This window comes from Rhincodon typus, chromosome 25, assembly GCF_021869965.1.
Source record: "Rhincodon typus isolate 14 chromosome 25, sRhiTyp1.1, whole genome shotgun sequence".
NCBI lineage: Eukaryota > Metazoa > Chordata > Chondrichthyes > Orectolobiformes > Rhincodontidae > Rhincodon > Rhincodon typus.
Genome location: NC_063356.1, coordinates 33,862,131 through 33,886,994, shown reverse-complemented (window position 1 = coordinate 33,886,994; position 24,864 = coordinate 33,862,131). Strand labels below are relative to the sequence as shown.

Genomic DNA, 24,864 nt, shown 5'->3' with positions numbered 1-24,864 from the left:
GTAAAATAATGAATTTTAGGATGTTTTCAAAAACCTACAGAAATATGGAATTTCCTCACCTAACTCAAACCTGAAGGACAGCTTCCAAAATGAGAATTTGCAACAGAACTAGTACCTACAATTGAATCATATGCCAGCAACTACTCAGAATATTCTGAATTCTTGGCATTCCAAGCTTTGCACGGATGACAATCCAGTTTAATTGTGAGGTCTAACGTGCGGCAATAATGTAGAGGAATGATCACATTAAAACTTAGCATCAAAATATAGAAATATCTGTGTATTTACTCTTACTGATGTAATATTTTATAAATACATTATTCTTTTCCCTTCCATTCAGAATTCATTACAACCTAATATGTTGACATGGCACACATCATGATACTTGTTACTGTGCTTGTATTCAGATAGCAAAAGTATCAGAAATTAATGCGGTTTTACTCTAACTACACTTGTGTTAGATTAACATGGTATAAAATGTTTTAACAAAAGCACAAATGCCTTCATTCCGAATATCAATATCTTAGCAAAGTCCCCTCCTTTGGTATGCTGTTTAATACTATACTATATTCACCTGGATTTGTCAGTTGACATCTGTACTTTCTCATAGGACTTCCTCCTCAAGAGTGGTGAAGTATCTTGTAGCTTTTTAGCAGATTGCCTGGGACTTGAAAAGAGAGAGATTTTCGTTAGTTGTCAATGAAGCTTTTGAAAAAAAAGTCAATAAACTGCAGTGTACCAAATTTCCTACAACTATCATTTATTACTACAGATAAAATACATTCTGGTTCAAAGAGACACATTAGAGATATAAATTACAATTTGCACTGTTCTGACAGAGTCTTACGTGACCAATCCTGTTATGAAGGAGTGGTCGGCCTCCCTCTGATAACTAAAACTGAACCACCCAGAGAAGCTCGCCTCACCCTGCAATTGGTTAAAGGAAATGTGTTGTTGTACCTTTATTTAGATGGTGCTTACTCTGAGATCTTAGAGATTTCTGTAAGAGCCAGTTATTTTCACTTTCTTTAAAGCTGATGGCTGTTGAGAACCTTTCTCGTAACAGATGATAGTTTGCTTTCATATCGATTTTCAAATGTACTCTTCTTTTATACCCATGATGACCTATTAAATTCTTACAATAGGATTGGTCCTAGGTTGTCAAAAACATCAGATCCGAATCCAATTGGTTTTTGATACCTCGGGCCCTGTTTAAATTAATTGGCTAAATTCAAAACCTGCTATCTTGGTAAAAATGCTGCTTTGCTTGCTAAAAGTATATACCTTTGATACAAATGTTTTGATTCAAGAACTCTGTGTAGCTGTTGCTGCTTGCAGACTTTTTTAAGTCTCTGAGCTAGAGAAAAAAATCACATTTTTTTTGAAAGGGAACATACACTCTTCACCTCTTATCATTTTACAAACATTAAGTATTCTAATATCCTGCCTTCTAATCCACAAATACTCTACCCAACTATGCCACTATCTATTTTACAATGAATATGGAAATAGCACCACTTACTGCAAATACATAATATCACTCCTGTGCAAGATGAAAGTAATGTTGCTGTACAGCAGTGTCCTCATTACTATAAGTCTTCTATTCCTTCTTAGGTTTCTTTACTACACGTTGTTCTGCTCAGGAAGGCTAGATTTTGTTCACATTCTGAACAAAGTCAGGGCACTGGCTCATTAGAACATGGCTGAATGCAGATCAGGGTTCACCTGACAAATTTCTATTGCTGTTTAAGAACTGGATGCACAACTCTGTAGCCAACATACAGCTACAAAACCCTGGGACAACTGAATTTAAATGTAAACTTCTGAATAAATGAGCATGGTACAAATGGATTTACAAAGAGATTTTAGTGGACTTAATATTGAAGTTAGACAGAAAAATGTAAATACCCAAATATGCCATGCTCAGAATGCAGAACACAAGCCCAACATTCAGAGATAAAAGTAGCAAGACCTGGAGTTGATTTTTTTTTTAAAAGAAATGGTTTATGCAACAATATTTGGCTTCTATATACTTAGGAAAGAGTGGAATCCTGTGACAACTTGAAATAAGTTGCAAAAACATTTTAGCATTTCAGTTACATATTTTTGAGAAAAAAGGCCTTTATCTGGCTCAAGTGCATTGTTTGGTCATATGCAATATTTATAAGTTTGTCTAGAAAACAACTGAGCCTGCTTGACTTATTTCTGTCTTGCATCAATTAAACATTTAGCAGGTTGATGTTTTCCAATCTGTGGGACATTTCATGATATTTTGAAATAAAACACAGCATATGATTGTTCACTGCAAGAATAGTACATTGACTTACAAAGTGTTTCCGGATCTCGGCTGGAGAGTAATGGATTCTGTCTCCTTTGGAACTCGTGAGAGGGCATCAATTGACATAAAGCCATTTTCCTTTATATCAGCTGATCTTATTAGACTTGAAGTGGACAGGTCCACAGCAGAGCCATAACCTTCCCTGTAATGCAACTCTGTTTTTTGCTCTGTCTAAATATAAAAACAAAATCAAAATAATGATGCTACATCTAGAGTATAAACTGAATATGTTAGTTTAGGAATAGGTTGTGCACGGTAGTAACAATACAGGTATAATACCTACCAGGTCCTGACCCAGCCTTAAGAATGCAGTTAAAAACTGAGATAACTAAGCTTTCTCATGAAGTGTAATTAGTTGTAGATTGTATTTTTGTGTGCGAATTAAAGGGTTATTGTAACATTTGGAACACACACACACACACACACAGACCCCCCCCTACCCACCGAACCAAATGCAAGAAGATAGTTTTTAAAAGCATCTTCATTTTAGGTCTGTAATTATGGATTAAACTGAGCTTCTGAAATGTCACAAATTATTAAAAGCTTGAAAATGTACTGTAAAATGGCATCCTAAATGATAAATCAAAGGATAATACGATGCTGGAGTATATTAAACACAGTACCAAGCCAGCATTAAAAATATATCAAAGGAATAATGCATCAGTTAGTAAACTATGCATGTAAGTGCAAAACATTTTGATGATAAAATAACAGTCGTACCTTTATTCTAAAATCTCCTTGACTGAGGGAACGCTTTGAATAAGAACTGGATATTAAACTAGAAAGAGTAAACATAACACTTATTAGAATAAATACCTAAATGTATAGATTCATTGTTTCAGGAAAGGATGGGAAAACAATGTCAAAATCTTAAGACACAAACCATCATTTTCAACCGCGAAAGCACAAGATTGACAACTACACTTTAATAATTTGACATAAAAATTCAATAAATTTAATTTAATAAATTTGTTTTGTAGTTTAAAATTACACTGATGTTGTCAATAGATGATTCACAGTCAATTGTCACTTGGCTGGCTTTCTATTTCACCAAATGTAATCTTAAAAATACTTGGCCAAAATTATATAAAGGATTTCTATCAGTTGCTGTCAACTCATTATGGCCTCTTTTGACTCCAATGACAAGTGCTTTTGTTCAAAATACAAATACAGTGAAAAATACATCCCAAGACAGGAGCATGAAATTCAAGGGGCAAAATCTGTGATGAATCTGCAGTAAGCTGGATCTCTTTTGGAACGTTGATGTTAACTTTATTATCCTTCATATTGAGCAGGGGAAAACATAAGCTATGGCAACTTGTTAGTCTTATGTTAAAAACAAAAAAGCTACCAGCAACATCAAAATATAAAAGTCAAGTACTGTGGATACTAGAAATATAAAACAAACCCAGAATGCTGAAGAAACTCAGCAGGTCTGACAGCATCTGTGTAGAGAGAAAACAGGGTTAACATTGTGAGTTTGGTATGACTCTTCTTCAGAACAGAGAGTCATACGGGACTCAAAACATGAACTCTGTTTCTCTCTCAATGTTTAAATATACTCTGATACTATTTGAAAGCAATCAAAACTATTTTGCAAGCAAATAAAATTCAGTATTCTGGCATTATGAGCATAGAACCTAACTTGTGTGAAACTGAGTTAATTCAAATCATTCATTATTTTACACCAATCGCTACTTTACCACATATTTTTCCTGTAGGGCAAATAAATATTATCCATCAGTAAGTCAATATTTAAGAATTATTTATACATTACATTAAATATTGCTGAATTTCTTAATGAAAGTTTTCCAAGAATTTATTCTTTTGTCCTCACTTTATTGAATGTATGGTACCCATGAACTGTGAATGCTCACTGGTACCACATCAAAATGACAATTCTTGATTTTAGGTTAGGCAGAAAGTATCAACAGGTACCTTTGTCTGTAGCAACCAGTCCAGTCCCCTATCTAAATACACACACAAACATGGACACATCCAAAACACTTGCTTGGTAATGATAAGAACTTGGAAAAATAGACAATTTCTGCACTCCCTACAACCTATGAGTTTCAAGGATTATTGTAATATTCTGACTGTTGCCATTGCTAAGTTATAACCCTTGATTTTTCTGAGCTATAACTACTTGCTGCCCTAATCAAACACAGAAAATGCTAGAAAAACCTGGCAGATGATTGTATCTGTGTAGGCAGCAAAAGAGTTAACATTTTAAGTCAGATATGATTTTTCTTCAGAGTTCAAAAGAAGGATCATATCAGACTTGAAAGATTAACTTTGTTTTCACTCCACAGATCTGCTAGACCTGTTGAGTTTCTCTAGCATTTTCTACATTTGTTTCATAGTTCCGACATCTGAAATATTTTGCCTTTATTTTGAACTTTAGCCAATTCGCAGGAAGGTCTGAATGTACATGTTTAGCTCATTATTTGTATTGATGTGTTGATAATAGTTCCGAAACAACGCTTTCCACACAATTCTTGTTTGTTGCAGGACATCAGGGACAGCAACATAACATTGGAGGTGCGCTTTAGAAATTTACCCAATAATAATGTTTATTGTGATCATTTCTCAAAAGCTTACCTGCTATCAAGACCTGAACTGCACTCAGAGATTTCCTCATCACTGCTGAGCTCTCCATTTTCTGAAAGTTACAAATATTAGATATAAAAATGCTGTTCATTCAATTTATCAAAGTCTTTTGTTCAGACTGTCTCCTAATTCTTACGTAAAAACAAAAAAACTTATATTTTTAGTTCTATGATCTTTCTCCTTGATGTTTATGAATCAAAGAAGAATGGTGTAGAATTTCAAGATATTTTTCTGCTTGTATAACACAAGAATGGATATCAACTGTTTATGTCCAAAATTTGGAGGAAAGTTCTTTTTAAAATCTTTGGAGAATTATAACAACCTTTTGTATTAATTTCTATAAAGTAGTAGCAACAATCTTTTTGCATTAATTCACATGATTTAGACATCGCTGGCTAGAAGGCAACAATCATGAATGGATAATGAACTCAAACCTTCTGGATGAATATGTTTACAAATATTTGAACCTCTCCTAGTTCAAACAGCTGAGATGAATGATGAAGCTAAGTATGTGCGGAAGCAGGTGCGAAAAGATGTAAAACCATAAAACTCTCAGCTTCTGCACTATTTATAAATATTTAATTAAGAAGTATGTAAAATCCCAGAGGTGTTGTGAACAGTAAAGTGCACATTACCTTGTGAAACACTTTGAAGTAATGTCTGTAGTTCAGGAATAGACTCAGCTTTTTCCCGCAATATGTTAATGAGCTGAGTTGGAACAGAATCTGTCACATCTATTTGCTTTAATCGACCTTCAAGCAGCTTGATCTGAGCCTCTCTTTGAGCGACCTGCATGCCCTGGAGTTGAAAACAATGGAATTTAAAATAATGGAATATAAAAGGTTTTAACATTTTTTTTAAACAACTGAACCTATCTTCGATCATTCATACAGGCTTCAAGACACTCCAATCTGTTATTTTGTCAGTCCATATCTACAAATAATGCTGAGGACTAAACTGTTACATCAGTACAAAATGAAAATTCCAATTTGAATTTTAGCCAAATTTCAGGAATTATTATGATGTCATTTTATAGTAGTTTTGCAATGGTTTATCTTTTTAAACAAATGAACTAAATGAATTTAAAAACGGAGCTGTCCAGTGAATTAGTAATTAATGTCAATGCAAACTTTCTAAGTGGACACTCCTGAAATGAAGCAATGAACATAGTTGAGAAATTATAGGTGTAGTGCCCTTCATCTTCCACTTCTGATAAATATATTAGGCATACTAGCCAGTCATTCCTGTAAAGCGCTCTTCCATACTCAAGTTGCCTAATCCGGTTATCTGTCAATATAGTAACTACTTGCAGATCAAAATCCTTCTCCCTGTCTTCAAACTGTGCGTTATTAATAATCTATTTACTGTCAAGAGAAAATATTACTTTTTTTTAAAATGGTGAAAATTTCTACCTTGGGGAATTAATACTTTAAGCAGCAGATATAAAATGCTACTCTTTCTTTATTTATCATGCATGCAGTATTCCTCTCACCCCCCATTTACCTCCATCTGTTACAGACATCAATTTGAGAAACAGTCAGATACCAGTTGATTTTCAATGTGTCACCCACATGTTAGTTCCAGGTGTCCCATTGAATGAAACATCTATATATGTTCTTAAACTTAACCTTTTGGGACTATAAGTAATTTATCTAGGCCCAACACAATCTCTATTATTCCGGGCTCTTCGTTCTTCTGATTAGCTGAGACTCCATCAAAACTACATATCCCACAATATTTAATTTTCAGTTCAGCACACATCACTTTCTGGAAATAAAGGCACCAAAGCTGGTTCAATAGTGTGGACTAGCTGAATGGAAGATCTGTACAGGTGTAATACTGACTGGTTTCATGAAAATGCATCAGATCAGGAATGATATGAAGGACTGAAATTAGTTGGTTACAATACAAATACTTTTTGTTACTGACAACTAGAAGATGCTTAATCAGGGTATCTCTATTATATAGAGAAAGGAAGTCATTGGTGAATCTGTTACCTTGTCAATAGACATTTTAAGGAAGTGATCCAGCAGATGGCGCGCTTCAGCCAAGGAACACGAACTAATGACAACAGATGTGTCTGTTGAATTAATTTCATCCTGCAAGTAACAGTCACAAAGAAATCAACGTAAAACAAATGGATCTTACCTTGCTGAACTTTGAAGAGGCTCTTGTGAGTCAGTGGTAGTTTCCCTACCTCTGGGTCAGAAGACCCGAGTCCAACTCTCACCTGCCCTGAAGGTATGTCATAATGTCTCTGAACAGGTTGAATAAAATAACTTAAACTAATGGCTCAGAGATAGTAGGAATTGCCAATGCTGGAGTCTGAGATTACAAGGTGTAGAGCTGGATGAACACAGCAGGCCAGGCAGCATCAGAGGAGCAGGAAAGCTGACGTTTCGGGCCTAGACCCTTCTTCAGAAATGAGGGAGGGGAAGGGGGCTCTGAAATAAATAGAGAGAGGGGGAGGCGATGATAGAAGGTGGATAAAGGAGCAGATAGGTGGAGAGAAGACAGACAGGTCAAGGAGGCAGGGATAAAGCCAGTAAAGGTGAGTGTAGGTAGGGAGCTGGGATGGGGGTTGGTCAGTGAGGAGGGAGGGGCGGGTAGGTGGGAGGGAAGACGGACACATCAAGGAGGTGGGGATGAGGCTAGTAGGTAGGAAGTGGGGGTGGGGGTTGGTCAATGAGGTGGGAGGAGCAGATACGTGGGAGAAAAGACAGACAGGTCAAGGAGGCGGGATGAGCTGGGCTGGTTTTGGGATGAGGTCAGGGGTGGGGAGATTTTGAAGCTTGTGAAGTCCACATTGAGACCATTGGGCTGCAGGGTTCCCAGGCAGAATATGAGGTGCTGTTCCTCCAGCCTTTGGGTGGCATCATTGTGGCACTGGAGGAGGCCCAGGATGGACATGGGTGTCTTTGGCTAGACCAGAATTATTGGCCATCCGTAGATACCCTTGAGAAGGTATCAATGTTTTTCATTCAGAGCAGACTGGCAGTTAGATGGCATAAATGATAGTCACCATAATGGTCATTTCACTATAGAGCGGCTGCAACAAATTGGAACGCTAACAAGAGCATACATCAATCTGCAACTTTCATTTCTCCCCCATTCACACTTTATTCTCCTAATATGAATTGTTCCCATTCAATATCGTGCAAATCTGTACAACAAGCAGCCAACATATCTTTGGACACTTGCAGAGTACCAAATTCCACTTTAGTTAATTGACTTCAGTTACTTTTTCATGCTATCTCACCTCAGCAGCCAACAATCTGGAGTTTCCCACATTACAACAGCAACAGAGCTTCAAAATTGTGTCATTGGCTATGAAACACTTTAGGATGTTCTGAGGTTGCAGAAAATGGTCCTGTAAATGCAAGTCTTGTTTTTCTTCTGTCTGTTATTACTACTTTCCATAAAATAATTGATAGAAGTCAATGAACTCTGCAGTATCGATATGGGTCATTTGTCAGAATTTCTAGCACTCAGTTTAAAAGTCAAGGGATTTCCAGAGATGCAACAGCCAGCGGATGTCCCTCATTTCTAGTCATTCATGGGTAATCCTGAAATAGTTTTTTTAAGGTCAAGGTTTTTTAAATTTTCTGAATTTAATGATTACTCTTTAACAATGCACTCTGTGAAGCACACAGACCTCTTAAAAAGCAATAGGCCATTTGGAAACTGTGACTAAATTCTGGATTTAGTATGAGACAAATCAAGTTTGTACTTCCCAGCCCTCTTTTTTCAGCTTAACCATAAAATACTAAAAACGTGAAACTGTCAGTGCAAGCTTTTAATGAATCTATTCAAAATGATATTGCATCAAGCCCAGCTCTGTTTCAAATGGTTTACAAAGAGAGGCATCACATTTTAACTCAAAACAGACTGTTCAAATAGATATACTATCTCACATTTAACTGAGCTGGACCCTCTTCCGTTCAGACAACTTCTCATTGCCATTTAAGTCCTGCTTACTCCATTTGCCTCAGTTAATCACAAATCCCTGACAGTAGCCAGAGAATCACTTGCAATGCTCCTCTTCTTGCTCTGCACCATTTCTCTGACGCCCTTACAAAGATCTTCTCTTGACTCCTTCTCATTTTGCGTCTACATGCTGCCCCTGGGTGACATCACCGAAAGGCACAGTGCTTGTTTTCACAAGTACATTTACAAGACCATCTCTCTGACTTTCCATTGTTTATAAATTACCAGATTGCTTGTCCAACATGCTGGAAAGATGGCGGCGTAGAGGAAAAAAAGCCACTGGACTAGTAATTCAGAGACCCAGACGAATGCCATTTCAGCTGTTGGAATTAAAAATTCAATAACTCTACAGTTAAAAGCTGGTCTCAATAATGGTGAACATGATAGCTACCATGGGTAGCTATAAAAACAGATGCCCTTTAGGGAAAGAAATCAGCCGTTCTTCCCCAGTGTTAGCCCTATATTCTGCATGTCCTAGCAAGCCACTCAGTATAATGGCAATTACGAATGAAGAAAAAGTACTGTCTTGTCGGTGACCGCCATATCCAATGAAAGAACACCGAGCTCATTGGTAACTATCTGAGACTGTCAGTCTGTTCATGACCTTGGTTTCACATTTTATCCTGAGATGAGTTTGTGACTCATTCTAACCATCACTACTACCATCTATTTCCACCTCCATAATATCACTGGACTTGGCCTCATTTCAGATCATCTCCTGTTGAAACATACTTCCATGCTTCCTCTCTACACTTACGATATCTCCCTCACTTTCCCCATTTCAGTCAGTTCTTAAGGCACATCTCTTTGACCAAGCTTTTGGTCACCCGACACCTAATATCTCCTTATGTAGTTCTGCAACATACTTCATTTCATAATGTTACCTGGAAAGCACTTTGGGATGTTTCATTACATTAAAAGATGCTATAAAAATAAGTTGTTGTTTCTCTAATTTCTATATTTATGTTTTTCCACGCAACACTGTCTCATGTTAATAGCACTCTAAAACTAAGTTCTCTCCTTTCTTTAAAAGAACTTGACAAGTCATTTTATGCAACCTTCTCTCACACATGTTTCTCATTCTTTGTCTCTGCTTTCTTCTGAACCTTCTTTAATTGTTACTCGTCTTTATAATTTCTAGCGCTGATGAAGGATTACTCCTGAAACATTAACTTGCCTGTTCGCTCCATTAATAATGATCAACCTGTTGAGTGCCTACAGAATTTTTGATTGCTGTCTCAGATTTTTAGTTGTTATCCTCTTTATTCACATACATCTTCAATACAGATACCAGTTTCAGATACCAAACCAAACATTATATATTCTCTCCATTCTGCAAGGTGTTAACTTGAATACCTTGGTCTCCTCTATCTGCATTATGGTAGCCTGGCATTCAAAAATGCTGTCATTTATATAGTCGATATTCGCATTTAAAGCCTCGAGTTCCTCATTTATTTCCTGAATGGACTTATCTTCTGGATTTTCCTTTAGAATCCGTTCCCTTTTCCCAAGTAGCACTTCATGTAGGCCATTTAATTCTTCTCGTTTCTGGAAAAGGAATAGCAGACGTTAACACTTTAAAAAGATGAAATGCAAGGCAAGAGTATTTCTGGATTGTTTGTTCATGGAACAGTGAATCAGAAGAAAAAACAAATTTGAAAATTTGAATTCTAAGGCACTTGATAAAGGCTGAGCCAAATAGTCTTCCCACGACTGAAAGCAGCAGTGAGCATTTTATGGCTCTTGGTACACAAGTGTTGTCAGTTTTATACATAAAAGTGGAAAGAGTACTGCAAAAGTTTGGAAAGTAACTTTGCATGTTTGTGTAATGACTAAATATGAATACCCCAAGCAGGCGATTCATATCCGCTTCTAAGTTCGAAATAGTCATCCTTTGCATCACAATGTCGGATATTCTACACTCCAGTGCCTGCCATTTTAGCCGGGCTGTCTTCGAGAAGCCCTCGCCAACTCCCTTTTTCTGATACTTGACTTTTCTGCTGAAAAATAGTCAACAAAGTCGATAAGGAAAAAACCTCAGTACCAACACTAAAAGGATATACATTGATTATGTTACTAGTTGGTGTTGTGGATACTAAGATAATGTAATATTCTCACTTACTTTAGCGAAAATACATTTTCTTATATTGCAAATCATAATAGCAACTCTTATGTCGACAATAAACAAAGTTTAATGAAATATGGGATAACAAGGTGTAGAGCTGGATGAGTACAGCAGGCCAGGTAGCATCAGAGGAGCAGGAAAGCTGACATTTCGGGTCCGGACACTTCTTCAGAAAACCCTACTATCTCTTAATGAAATACAACCCACTGACAGTCCAACTGATGTAGTTGAACTCTTTTCTCCCCCAGTTCACACGCTTTTTTTAATCTTCCTTTCATGTACATTCCATCGATCCAGTCTGTACCTGGTGTTCTATCATGAAGACACAGGTCATAGAGTCATAGAGATGTACAGCATGGAAACAGACCCTATGGTCCAACTCGTCCATTCCGACCTAAGTAAAACTTGCCAGCATTTGGCCCATATGCTTCTAATCCCTTCCTATTCATATACCCACCCAGATGGCTTTTAAATGTTGCAATTGTACCAGCCTCCACCACTTCATCTGCCAGCTCATTGCAGACATGCACTACCCTCTGCGTGAAAAGGTTGCCCTTTAGTTCACTTATATATCTTTCCCCTCTCACCTTAAACCTATGCCCTCTAATTTTGGACTCCCCTACCATGGAAAAAAGGCCTTAGCTACTCACCTACAAACCCCTCATGATTTTATAAACATCTATAAGGTCACCCCTCAGCCTCCAATGCTCCAGGGAAAATAGCCCCAGCCTATTCAGCCTCTCCCTATAGCTCAAACCCTCCAACCCTAGCAACATCCATGTAAATCTTTTCTACACCTTTTCAAGTTGGACAATATCTTTCCTAAAGCAGGGAGACCAGAACTGAATGCAGTATTTCAAAAGTGACCTAACTAATGTATTGCACAGCAGCAACATGACATCCCAACTCCAACAGTTAATGCATTGATCAATAAAGCTAAGTGTACCAAACGCCTTCTTCACTATCCTGTCTACCTGGGACTCTACCTTCAAGGAACAATGAGCCTGCACCTCAAGGTCTCTTTGTTCAACAACACTCTGCAGGACCCGACTATTGAGTGTATAAGTCCTGCGCTGATTTGCCTTACCAAAAAGGAAAACCCCTCACATTTATCTAAATTAAACTCCATCTGCTCCTCCTCGGCCCATTGGCCCATCTGATCAAGGTCCCATTGTACTCTGAGAAAACCTTCTTCACTGTACACTACACCTCCAATTTTGGTGTCATCTGCAAACTTACTAACCATACCTCCTATGTTCACATCCAAATCATTTATATAATGACAAAAATCAGTGGACCCAGCACCAATCCTTGCGGCACCCCTATGGCCACAGGCCTCCAGTCTAAAAAACAAACCTCCACCACTACCCTCTGTCTCCTACCTTCAAGCCAATTTTGTACCCAAATGGCTAGTTCTCCCTGGATTCCATGTGACCTAAGCTTGCTAAACAGTCTACAGTACGGAACTTTGTTGAACACTTTGCTGAAGCCCATATAGACAATGTCCACCACTCTACCTTCATCAATTTTCTTTGTCCCTTCTTCAGAAACTCAATCAAGTTAGTGAGGCATGATTTCCTACACACAAAGCCATGTTGACTATCCCTAATCAGTCCTTGCCTTTCCAAATACATGTAGAACCTGTTCCTCAGAACCCCTTCCAACAACTTACCCACCACTGACATCAGGCTCACCGGTCTATAGTAGTCTATTTCCTTACCACCTTTCTTAAATAATGGCAACACACTAGTCACCGTTCAATCTTCCAGTACCTCACCCATGGCTATTGCTGATAAAAATATCTCAGCAATAGGCCCAGCAATCACTTTCCGAGCTTCCCCCAAAGTTCTGGGATAAACCTGATCAGATCTCAGGGATTTATCTACCTTTATGCATTTTAAGACCTCCAGCACTTCCTCCTCTGTAACATGAACACTTTTCAAGATATTTCTGTTTATTTCTCAAAGTTAATCAGCTTCCATACCTTCTCCACAGTTAATATGGACGTGAAATACTTGTTTAGTATCTCACCCATCTCCTGCGGTTCCACACATAGAAGGTTTTGTTGATCTTTAAGGGGTCCTATTCTCTCCCTAAATACTCTATCACCCCTACTGTATTTGTCGAATCTCTCTGGATTCTCCTTAACCCCATTTGCTAAAGCTATCTCATGTTCCCTTTCTGCCCTCCTGATTTCCCTCGAGTTTCCTCCCACTGCCCTTATATTCCGATTCACTTGATCCCACTTGTCTATACCTGTCATATGCCTTCTCCTTTCCTTTGATCAGTGCCTCAATTTCTCTAGTCACCCAGTACTCCCTACACCTACCAGCCTTGCCTTTCACACTAATAGGAACATACTGCCTCTGGACTCGTTATCTCATTTTTGAAGGCCTCCCACTTTCCAACCACCCCTTTACCTGTGAATAGCCTCTCCCAAATAACTTTTGAAAGTTCTTGCCTAATACCATCAAAATTGGCCTTACTCCATTTTAGAACTTTAATTTTTAGATCAGTTCTATTCTTTTCCACTAGAATGTAATAGGTAAATAAAATATTTTACATTAACCATCTATTTCCTCTCATGCATTATATCTTCTACGAGCAAAACCAGGAAAAAAATAAACATTATTTTAACCTTAAAGGAAACTTCCATTGTTTAGAGAGTGAGCTTTGTCTGAAGTTTTACTGTAAATTTGGAGCAGTCCTGTGAAATCCTTGGAGTAGAATCAATTTATAGAGGAATGCTCTTGAAAAGGGAATGGTACATAGCGTGTTAGGTTATCTCAGTGTGAAGAGATAGTGTTCTTCCCAGATCAGAAAAATTGCATTAAATCCCTAAAGAGTTTAGTTAAAGCGGAGTACATTTGAGCAGGTGTACAATAGCACCACGAAGAAGCTATCTGTAGCTCATTTATAAAAACTGACGTAACAAGTGAATTAAATCTACCACAGTGATGAACAAAGGAACTCTAGGGTATTGCATGAGTTCTGAGACAACAAGGTGCAGGGCTGGATGAACACAGCAAGCCAAGCAGCATCATAGGAGCAGAAAGGCTGACGTTTCGGGCCTAGACCGGGGATGTGTTTGGATACTTTCCAAAAGTTGTTTCAATTTATAACATTGTGCTTTGAGATTAATGGAATTATACTGTATGTTTAAAAATCCTTGCAACTTTATTTTAAGTAAATAGGTTAGCTCATCCCACTTTGGTTTTTTGGCAAAGAAAAATTTGTAGCACGGAATGCTTACAATCCAACATGAGACGACATTATTAAAACCAAAACAAATAAAAGCGTGATCTATCAAGTCAGGTTCATGTCTGGGAATTGACGTGCCTGGTAATACCAGCTGGTATCATAACACCTTGGATAAAGAATTAGTTAGCAGACTGGAAGTTCACAGTAGATATTCTAGGCTGAGACAGCCACATTTTGTATTACTAAGGGAAACAAGGGTTATGGGGAAAAGATGAGAAAGTGGAGTTAAGGATTATTAGATCAACTATGATCTCATTGAATGGCGCAGCAGTTTTGACATGCTGAATATCCTACTTCTGCTCCTGTATCTGGAAGCAAATGTTGGTGAAAAATATTAAATATAATCCCCGTGATCAATGATATTTAGTCTAAAAACAAAAACAGAAAATATTGAAACTGAAAGGAAGGCTAAGCAGTGAAACATGCAGAAGAACTTATTTATAACGATTGATAAAAGTCATTTTTCATGTTAAAAAAAAACTATTCATAGTGCTTTTTTTAAAAAATGCAATTACAAATGCACTGCTTTTTCCAACTTCTGCATGTTTCACTGCGTAGCCTTCCTTTCAATTTCAACGTTCTCTGTCATCAGAAGTGACAGTTCATTTTTATAAAAATCCATCTATAACAGGATTTATACACAAAATTCAAGCCGCCCTGCCCCGAGTTGTAAAGTTGATTTGTATATTTATGTCCCGAATATAAAATTCTGATGCTATGTAAAGCCAACTAATCTATTAAAACAAATAATTGGGCTTAGGTTTTAAAGAAAAATGCTTTATGTTTTTACGTTGTTTACCCTCTGATCTCTTCCTTTGCCACCAAACCTTTAAAGAGGTCAGATTCACAATAGGACTGAGAATAAGAATGACCCCAATCACTATTATTAAATGTTTTCCACATCCTCTTATTGTGAAACACTGAGCTTATCACATCTCAATATACCAAAATAGTTCTTCCATTGATAGGAATTCATTAATATTGATTCAGTTACATGTTACTGATTACTTGCTTACCTTGCTGCCCTTGTTCCATTCACTGCAGAAACTGTCTCATTCCAGGCTGCATTTAACTTTCTATTCCACTGTTTAACAATATTGGAGACGGATTTTGAGGCGGATTCTGGTTCTGAAGATGTGGTACTGGCCGAAAGCTCTGTTCCAGAGTCCAGGACATTCTGCTTCCGGCTTACACGACCAGCGACTCGGTTAGACATTGGTTTGGCTAACCTTCGTAGAGCACTAACCTAAGCACAACAAAGGAAAAGTTAGAATAATTACAGAAATGATGCAAAATGCAATGAACTATAGATATTGTCTTTTAAAGGACACTACTTCATCACTGATGCTTCCGACACAAAGAATTTTATTTTGAAAGGTATTCTATCAACCAGTGATGCACATTTTAAAATCCATGTCGAAGTAAAATCATCTGATTAACATTCCCATTGATAGTGCAACTTTTTTTAGAATACTTCTCAAAATTCCTGCCTTGGGAGATGGAGCTGACTGAGGTCAGTGGACTAAAGAACCCAAAACTTGAGAAAGGGTACTCCAGAGTATGGCAATGAATTACTTTATTTCTGCTATAACATCTAAGTAAACTTGTAAAATCACTTTTGTATACAAGTAAAATTTTCTTTTCCCTTCTTAAAGTTTGCCAGCTAAGGTTTGAAATGGGATCTTTCTCTGTAAACTTCAGTTTCAAGGTCCTCAGCTGGTGGGAACTATAGTTATATGAAAAGAAATCAACGTTTCATGGTAGAATAGCATAATTTTCAAAAATACGAATTAAGTAATTGCAATCCTATGGTAATATAAGAAGAATGGTGGTATTATTTCTCACTGTTACTTGGGATGAAGTCAACAAATTTGTGCAACATAGAGATATTAATACTGGATCCTTTGGTTGTCTCATTGTTTGAATAGTGTTGGGTTGTTCCACTTCCTTCCAATGTTAAGCTTTACAGCCTGTCTATTTTCTAAACACAATGTATTTGTCTGCTATTTTCTGAATAGTTTAGTTTGTTTGAATCAGCAGGCTCAATTTAAGAATAATTTTACATCTAATAAATACTTATAAGGATCTTTTATCATAAAAATATTTTGGACAATGCCACAATGCAATAATCACAATGCCATATAAATGAAAAAAAGCTAGGATGCTGAAAAAGTAAATTAAATAATGCAAGCAACAGAATAAAATGCTCTGCAGTGATATAAAGCAAGCAAACAACTATTCTAACTTGCATTCCATTCGTATTGACTCAGCCAGGAATCAGAATCTGGATTTTTAATAATAAATTCACACCTCTTGCGTTTTTCTGCGGAGGACAATTTCTTGTTGCCGTTTCTGAGACTCCAAAGCCCTGATCTGGAACTGAAATGAAAAATGATAAAAACAGTCAGCCATTTAAAAGCCGTCAGAACTAACTAAAAACACACACTTAACAGCAGATAAAAGATGGTAACCTGTAACATCCCATTTTCCCGTTCTAACTTCAATCTGAATCCAGACATTTGGGATCCACTGAGTCATGCCAGCAGATTGAAAATCCCATCGAAGGATACCCATGAAAAACCAAACTTTTGGACCTGTAACTCAAGATTATCCAAACTTGTTCATGCTTGTCATACTCCACCAAAGTGGAGGAAGGCAACTCTGATGCACAAAATCATAGTTAAGACTACAACAGTGGTTGCAAAATGATCTTGCCCATGTGCTGAATGAGTATGCACCAAGTGACATTTTTAATGCAGATGAAACTGAACTATTAGTACCGTTTTTTACTAAATTGCACATTAATTGCTTAAAGACAAAAAGTGCACTGGTGTATTACTGCTGCTGGCTGAGCAAACATGGATGGGAAGAAAAGCTGTTGCACCTCATGATGGAATCTTTTGCAAATGTCAAGATGTTACCAACGCAATATGAGGCTGAATGGCCTCCAGCATTTTTGAGGAACAGTTCAGCAAAGCGGACAGAAATGTATCAACGGAAGAAAAGGAAGAGACCATGCTGAGGACCCTGAGGAGTTGAACAAATATCTGTCTTTTCACAAGTCTGTTTCCCTAGCAAAAGCTGCTAAGGGATAGAGATGCTCCGGGAATTCAACCACAGCATGTTAACATGGAAAACAAGTTTAACTGCATTGACAACATCGTGCGCCTTTCCAAAAGCAGTGCAATATGCAAAGCCAATGCTTTTCAAAGCCTTGTAATATAGATAGGTAATTGTAATATATGATAAATGTGTTTTCGTTTGGCTAAAACATGCTTTATGTCAAAACAAAAATCAATCAGGTCACAAAGGTGCTTCCTCGGCAATCTCATAGCTCTGCTCAAATCAAATTTATGGGGCTGGGCCCCTGTGATTCAAATTATTATGATGTTCTGTATTCTTGTTTGATGTAACAGCAATTTAAAATTTTAAAATCTGTAATTTCTACAGCATTCTGTTTATCTATCCTTTCTTTTTCCCAATCAATGGATTTATTTGATTTTAGTTGATGATTCACTTAATCTAAACAGTTTTTCTCACTGCTCCAAATTGATGTTTTGTAGCCAGTTATATAGAAAACATCAGTGTTAGAAATGGGACTCGTCCTTGTCATGTACCAAGCCTGACTGAGTAACAGCCTATTATTGCTGAACTTGCTGCCAGGGCTTTGCTGAAAATAGCTGTGGGAACATGTACAAACTTTATCTAAAGTGGCAAACCACTGCTGGTGACTTTCTTTGCCTTACCGGATCATAGGTTTGAATTGCCTACTCCTGCTCCCTCATTCTATCTTCCTCGAAGGTTACAGTTTGGCCTTTACTGAACATTGTAGCCAATTCCCTTTCCACCAGCCACCTATTAGCAGTTTTTGACCTGGTGGTAAACATTAAAATCTGCCCATGCCTTAGAGTTTTGATGTTGTTACATAGGTGCAGTGTAACCACTTTGGATATCCACTATCAGCATCAAGTGACCTTAAAACAGATTAAACCCAATCTCTGTCGATACCTATTGTGGGGGCTCAGGAGATACTGTGTGCCATTAATAATTCAGTACAGCCAAGGGCGAGGGTTGAAAATTTCACAAGCAGCATTCTCTTGATGCAACAAAGGAAGTTCAATGAAAAACTGAGTGGTATATCTAGCTTGGTGGAGCTAGCTGTCAGTGAAAAGCTGAAGATGTGACTGAGAGTAAATACAAGGGTGCAATTTCCAGAGTCCAAGGGATTGTCAATCTAAAAACAGGTGGCGATCAACCAGAATGCGAGCAGTTGGCTCTTGAATGGGAGTTTCAAGGCCAGATTTGCAAAAGTGAAGAATTATAATCCCATGTGGTGAGATTTGGTGACCCATCGTGTCATTAATATCTGGGAAAATTTGCTCAGAAATCCATTGCAGGTGTTTTAATTGTATTTGCTTTGTCACGTATATTGTGAGGTGTTCAATCACAGATTATTACCAGAATTAACTTGTGTTAAATATAGAGTGTTAAAATACAAGTTGTACATATAAGCAGATTGTATTACTGTTCTAACATTGTACAAAAATGTTTACTGTTGTTTATTCAAAAACATAGAAACTTGGGTCTTTATGCTCTAAGTCCCTTGAAACTCACACTTTATCGAATTTAAAGGAAATTAGTGGTCCCTAGCTGAATTGTAAAATAAATTTGGTTGTCTGATCCAGGATTGTAATAGCTTTTTAACTAGACTGGTGACTAAAAACTTAGTTGAAGAAGTAGGTTTTAAAGAGCACCTTTTTTAAAATTATTCATTCACAGGATGAGGACATCACAAATTTGGTCAGCAATTAATGTTAACAGTCAACCACATTGCTGTGGGTCTGAAGTTCGTGTGTAGGCCAGGCCAGGTAAGGCTGGAAGTTTCCCTCCCTAAAAGGACATTAGTGAACCAGATGAATTTTCCCCCAATAATTGACAACAGTCATCGTTATCTTAATTCCAGACTTTTTTCATCAAATTCCACCATCTGCCGTGGTGGGTTTTGAACCTGGGTCCTGAGAATAGTACCTGGGTCTCTGGATTAGCAAACCAGCAATAGTACCACTAGGCTGTTGCCTCACCTGAGGATAGAGGAGAATAGAGATTGAAAAATTCAAGGAGGGAATCACAGAGTGTTAGGCTTCGGTAATTTTTAACACAGAACAGTCCATTAGACAATAAGCCCTTTTTCAATCTTATTTGTGAATATCTTCTTTGCGCACCATTTGCCTTCAATGTGAATATTGTTGCCAGTCCTCAACTTTTCTGCTGATCATGTCCCATTCATTAGTACTTACTTCTTGTCGCCTCTGTTCCTTTTTCAACTGTGCAATCTCACGGTTTCTCTTGCTTTCAATCATCCTCATTCGCTGCTGATCCTCCCTCATCTGTTTCATGAGTGCTACCTAACAAAACCAAATTTCAGGAAAAATAATTAAATTATTGCACAACAAGGACCGATATTCTTATAAAACGTTAGTCATATAAAATGTTTTGTAGACAGTTAACGGGAATACATTTTCCGAAATAAACTTCTTGATCGACATAAAGTGAGATGTGAACAAAATTTCTAACTGTTTTGTTTTCTATCTGAAGGTAGTATCTTCTTTAAATTAAAAATTAGCTGCATGTTTAGGATTATTACATCTGTGGCCAGCAAAATATCACAGTTACATCAATTAGGAATTAAAATAAGCTGACAATAATGAGCATATAAAATAGGAGCAGAGGTAGAGTATTCAGCTCCTTGAGCCTGCTTCGAAATTTAACACGATACCTGATTTGTTTTGGCTCAAATTCCACAATCCCTTCTAGACCCAATAACCTCTGTTTCCCTTATCTAAAAATAAATATATTGAGCTCTGACTTTAAAAACTACTTGAATTTATTTATTTATGAATTAAACATTTCGCTCTTCATGCAAAAGTGACCAACTTCATAGTGTCCCATTTTATGGCAGATACTTTCCCATTCACTCAACCCAACCATACCTAACTGCAACATCCTTACATTTTCTTCACCACATGTTTTCCTTCCAATCTCATTGTTGTCTGTGAATTTAGCTACAATGCCTTTGCTCCCCTCATCCAAGTTGTTGCTGTAAATTACAACATGTTGAAGCCCTAGCACAGATCCCAGTGAGAGATTCCACTCAATATATCATGTGAATCAGGCAAAGATCTGACTCCAGCATCGGCAGTTCTTACTGTCAAAGATCCAGTATATATGTTTCTTTCTGCCAGCCAGCCAACAAACCAATCTCCATCTGTGCTCAAATGCTACTGCCTACACCATGAGCTTTTATTTTCTGCAATAATCATTGACATGACATCTTGTCAAATGCCTTCAGGAAATTCAAGTGCAGTTCAGCTACAACTCCTTTTCATCCACAGTGCATTTTCCTCATTCAAAGTTCTGTAATAAATTGCTGGAACATCATTTCCCTTTGTTGAAACCACACCTACTCTTCCGGATTACCTTGGATTTTTCTAAGCGCACAACTATAATCTCTTTCGTGATCGATTGTAACACCTTCTCTACGATAGACACCAAGCACCTGCGTCCCTCCCTTCTCGAATAGAGGGCTTATGTTTGTTATTTTCCAGTCTGATGGAATCTCTCTAGAATCTAGGGAGTTTTGGAAAATTAACACCAACACATCTACCATCTCATTAGTAACCTCTTTTTAAAAACGTATGAAGTCGTCCATCTGGCCACAGACCCTTGTCAAACTACAGTCTAGTCTCTCTCTCTCGTCCACCTCCTAATTTATAGCTATTACCAGGAAGATTTGTACATCCTCTATAGTGAAGACAAAAGCAAAATATTTGTTCGTTACAGCCACCATTTCCTTATTGTCTACTATTAACTCCCCACTCTCACCCTCTAGAGGATCAGTACTCACTTTTCTTGCTCAAATGTCTGTAGAAACTCTAGTTATGGACCAGACTAGAATCTACTCCCCACCCACCAGCCCCCACCACCCCCACCCTCCCCACCAAAGTATTTTAAGGAGATAGCCTAGACCCTAATTTTAATACTTATTTAAAGACAAGTCCAAGGTGCTGTATTCCAATTGTGATTCAACTGGTCCACCACTAAGCTTTAATTAAAACACATTTTATTCTATATATCACTAATCATTAACACTTCCAATATAGGCAGCATTCCATAAACACACCCTTTGGCAAAAATTCAATTCATCAAAAGAGCTATGATTTTCACGTGCTGTCTCTCTCCATTCCAGAAGAAAGAAACAAACAATCTGCTCCTTTTGATTATTAAGAGGAAGCCTCGCTACCTAAGACTTCACACCAACACAGAACTCACGCTTTTAGCTCAGCAGCTGGAAGAAGGCTTCAACGAACTAACTGAAAATCTTCCTGGATCTATGACAGCCCTGACCCTGCCCACTCATGCTTCTTTTGTCTAACTAAAATAAAACACAAACCTTATTTACTCTGCTTGCCTGGAGCAGACACCTTTGCCTCAGGGTGACAAACCCCTCTGCATGAGAAACAGGACAGAACACATCTCTCAAAGGCAATGTACCATTCTACTCTTGCTATCTATTTTTATGATTCCTGCTAGCTTCTTCTCATATTTCAATTTCTTGCTCCCAATTAATCTTTAGTTATTCTCGGTCGTCTTCGTATTCTGATCAATGATGTGGCCTGACCCTCATCCTTGCAGCAATATGCTTTTGTCTTAATTTTCACATTTTCCTTATCTTCTTTAGTTAAACACAGATGATGGGTCCTCCCATTATAATTTCTCTTTATAGTAGAAGTATACTTACATGTGAGTATTCCGTAAAATTATCTTAAAAGTCTTCCACTGTGTCTCTATTGATCTATTCTCCTAGCCTAACATACCAATACACTTCAGCTAGCTCAACTTTCATTCCTAAGTAGTTGCCCTTAATTTATATTTAAAATACTCGTCTTAGACCCAATCTTCTCCCTTTCAAATTAGATATAGAATTCAATCACATTATGGTCACTGCTACCAAGGAATGCTGTTATGATTATTTAGTAGTCTTGTCATTTTACACAATCCCAAGTTTAATTTAAAGTTCTGAAGAAGAGTCTTTAAACTCAACATGTTAACTGTGTTTCTCTCTCCATAGACCCTGCCAGACTTTTCTGTTTTTATTTCAGATTTAAATCTTCTGCTGTATTTTACCTTTACTTAACTGAGTCTAACATAACCTCCTTTAGTCAGTTCCAGAAAGTTTCTTAGCCAAGCACAATCTTGAAAGCATTCTATGAACTTATCTAGACTCCTACTGCCAATTTGATTTTTCTAGTTTATGTGAAGATTGGTGTCACCCATGCTTATTGCTGTCCTTTTAACACAAAGGACCCAATGTTCTTTCTAGTGTACATTGTCATATATTGTAGTTACACATTAGGTGACCTGAGACCACTTCCACTCATGACATCTTTCCTCTACTATTCCCCAACTTGACCCAAACTGACTCGACATCCTGATCCTCTCCAGGGATTGTGAAAATGCCATCCTTGATTAACAGTCCAATTTCTCCACATTTGCCTATTTTCCTACATTTTCTGAATGTCATATACCCCTCAATGCTCAGGACCCAATCCTGTGCTGAGGTGGACACGCAGACCAGAGGAGTTTGAGGGATGCCTCGGCAAGCCTGATGGGGTGATAGTCCAAGCAGTTCTGACTTTCTCTCACCTTTCCCCCCTACTATCTCCAGCAACCCAATTCCATCAGGCCCCATCCCTCTGATGCCCCCAACTTCTACAGTCTCATCATCTACACTGAGCCCTAAATATCAGCCACCAGTGAAGAGTGCCTCACATTCCTCTCCCAGCGTCAGTCACCCTTGTAGCCCACAATGAGATTTCACCCAAGCTATTTAAAGGATCAAAATAATCATGGAAATTGGATGTTAAGATGGTTTCAGTCAAAGAACACGTGTGCATACCTTTGTTTTCCTCATTTCAGCCACTTCACTCTGCAGTTTCCTTAGCTCTCGTTCATATCGAGTTTGATTCTTCAGCAAACGTGCATGTTCTTTCTGTGCTAACTGTAGCTTCTGCAGCTCTCTATTCATTTCCTTCAATTTTTTCTCATAGTCTGCTTTAATCTTGCTGGCTTTCTCTTCTGTGTTGCACTCCATAGATCCTGAGCAAATAAAATCACACAAATAACTTCACCAGTTTGAAATTCTATCAATTTCTGGAACTGCACAATAATGCTGTGCTTGTGAATCTAGAAGATGACATTATAATTCTAGGTGGGTGGGCTGGCGTCTCGTGCCCCTATGTATTTAGTGGTAGGGGTCATTTCAATCAGATGGGAAGATGGTGGTGGGTGGAAACTGTCGTGTATTCCCACCTTTACCTTGGTGATGTCAGGGGTAACATGGCCACCGCAGCCTGTTACCAAATGAGACTTTCAAGTGGATGCTAAATGCCCATTCAAGGGCCTCATCCATCCATCACAGGTGGTGGACAGCTCTTAGTGCAGGGAGAACATCAAACAACCATGTCTATGGTTATCTGTCAACTCCTGGGGGCATTGCAGATCCTTCGTTCAAAGTTATTCAACACCTGACTGAGGAACATGGCATTGAGAATGGGAGTCCCTGCTGACTGTGACTCCACTGCCCTTGCTGTCTTCCCCATCCCATCCTATCCACCCGTAATCTCCTTCCATCCTATGACACCCTCTGACCATCACACAAATGTGGCCTGGGCTTCAGCCTCAAGACCAGCCCTCGAGTGAGTGTCATACCAGCTGCAGCCACTATTTCCTTGGTGGTGCTACCATTCAATATCTCAGCAGGCAAGACCTCTGTCCTTGGGGTCCTCATTTCCAGGGACAGGCTGTCTGCTGGCCTTTCAAATGCCTGAGTGAAACAAAACATGACAGGCCGTCCAAAAGGAGGCTCCACAGGGCTCCTGCTGGCTCTCTAGCCACTGGCTAAGACTCCCACCGCCTCCTCAAGACTTCACCAAAGATTTCAGATTTCAGCTCATCCATCATGTGGAGGTACTTCAGTTTGGAAAGATGTAGGAAAAATATAAAGTTGGTGAAAGAGGGGAAAATTATGAAGGGCTTAAACGGGGCATTGTCGCACCTCAGGGAAACTCTTGATATTTGAGAATGCAGTGTCCTGAAGATGCAGCAAACTCAGATAATACATTGAACCACATTGTTACAAAGACAAACCAGATGATCTGATTAACTATTGATAACAGCATTGGCTTTGAATCTCTGTACCAACCCAGCAATCACTGGAGGGCTGCTTTAAGAGCTTACAAATAGTTTCTGTAATTCAGAAAGAAAACATCCATCTACCAAGCCAACCACAAAGTGCACAATTCAAGGTGGAAATCCTGGACGTGCTTGCCTCTGTGTTCCCAAAAGGGAATTACTTGCAAAACCTCGGTTGTGTTCCACTTGACCTCTCACTCTAGATTTATTTGAAAAAAGGAAAATTGGCTCACAACCAAAGACAAGAAAGTACTACCTCAATCACCAGCAGACCCTGGTATAATTCATCAGT

General features: G+C 38.2%; 1 protein-coding gene across 1 annotated transcript in view; it reads right to left on the bottom strand.

Moving 5' to 3' along the window:
- Positions 1-24,864, bottom strand: part of kif21b (kinesin family member 21B) — a 162,561-nt gene that overhangs the window by 37,035 nt on the left and 100,662 nt on the right. Inside the window, exons 15-26 of the mRNA XM_048612221.1 lie at positions 23,278-23,477; positions 19,619-19,726; positions 16,632-16,700; positions 15,338-15,567; positions 10,782-10,932; positions 10,292-10,483; positions 6,946-7,047; positions 5,584-5,746; positions 4,940-5,000; positions 3,059-3,116; positions 2,328-2,509; positions 575-667 (exon numbers count right to left, since the gene is read on the bottom strand). Of these exons, the coding sequence (XP_048468178.1) occupies positions 575-667; positions 2,328-2,509; positions 3,059-3,116; positions 4,940-5,000; positions 5,584-5,746; positions 6,946-7,047; positions 10,292-10,483; positions 10,782-10,932; positions 15,338-15,567; positions 16,632-16,700; positions 19,619-19,726; positions 23,278-23,477 (1,609 nt within the window). The remainder of the gene's footprint in view (positions 1-574; positions 668-2,327; positions 2,510-3,058; positions 3,117-4,939; positions 5,001-5,583; positions 5,747-6,945; positions 7,048-10,291; positions 10,484-10,781; positions 10,933-15,337; positions 15,568-16,631; positions 16,701-19,618; positions 19,727-23,277; positions 23,478-24,864) is intronic.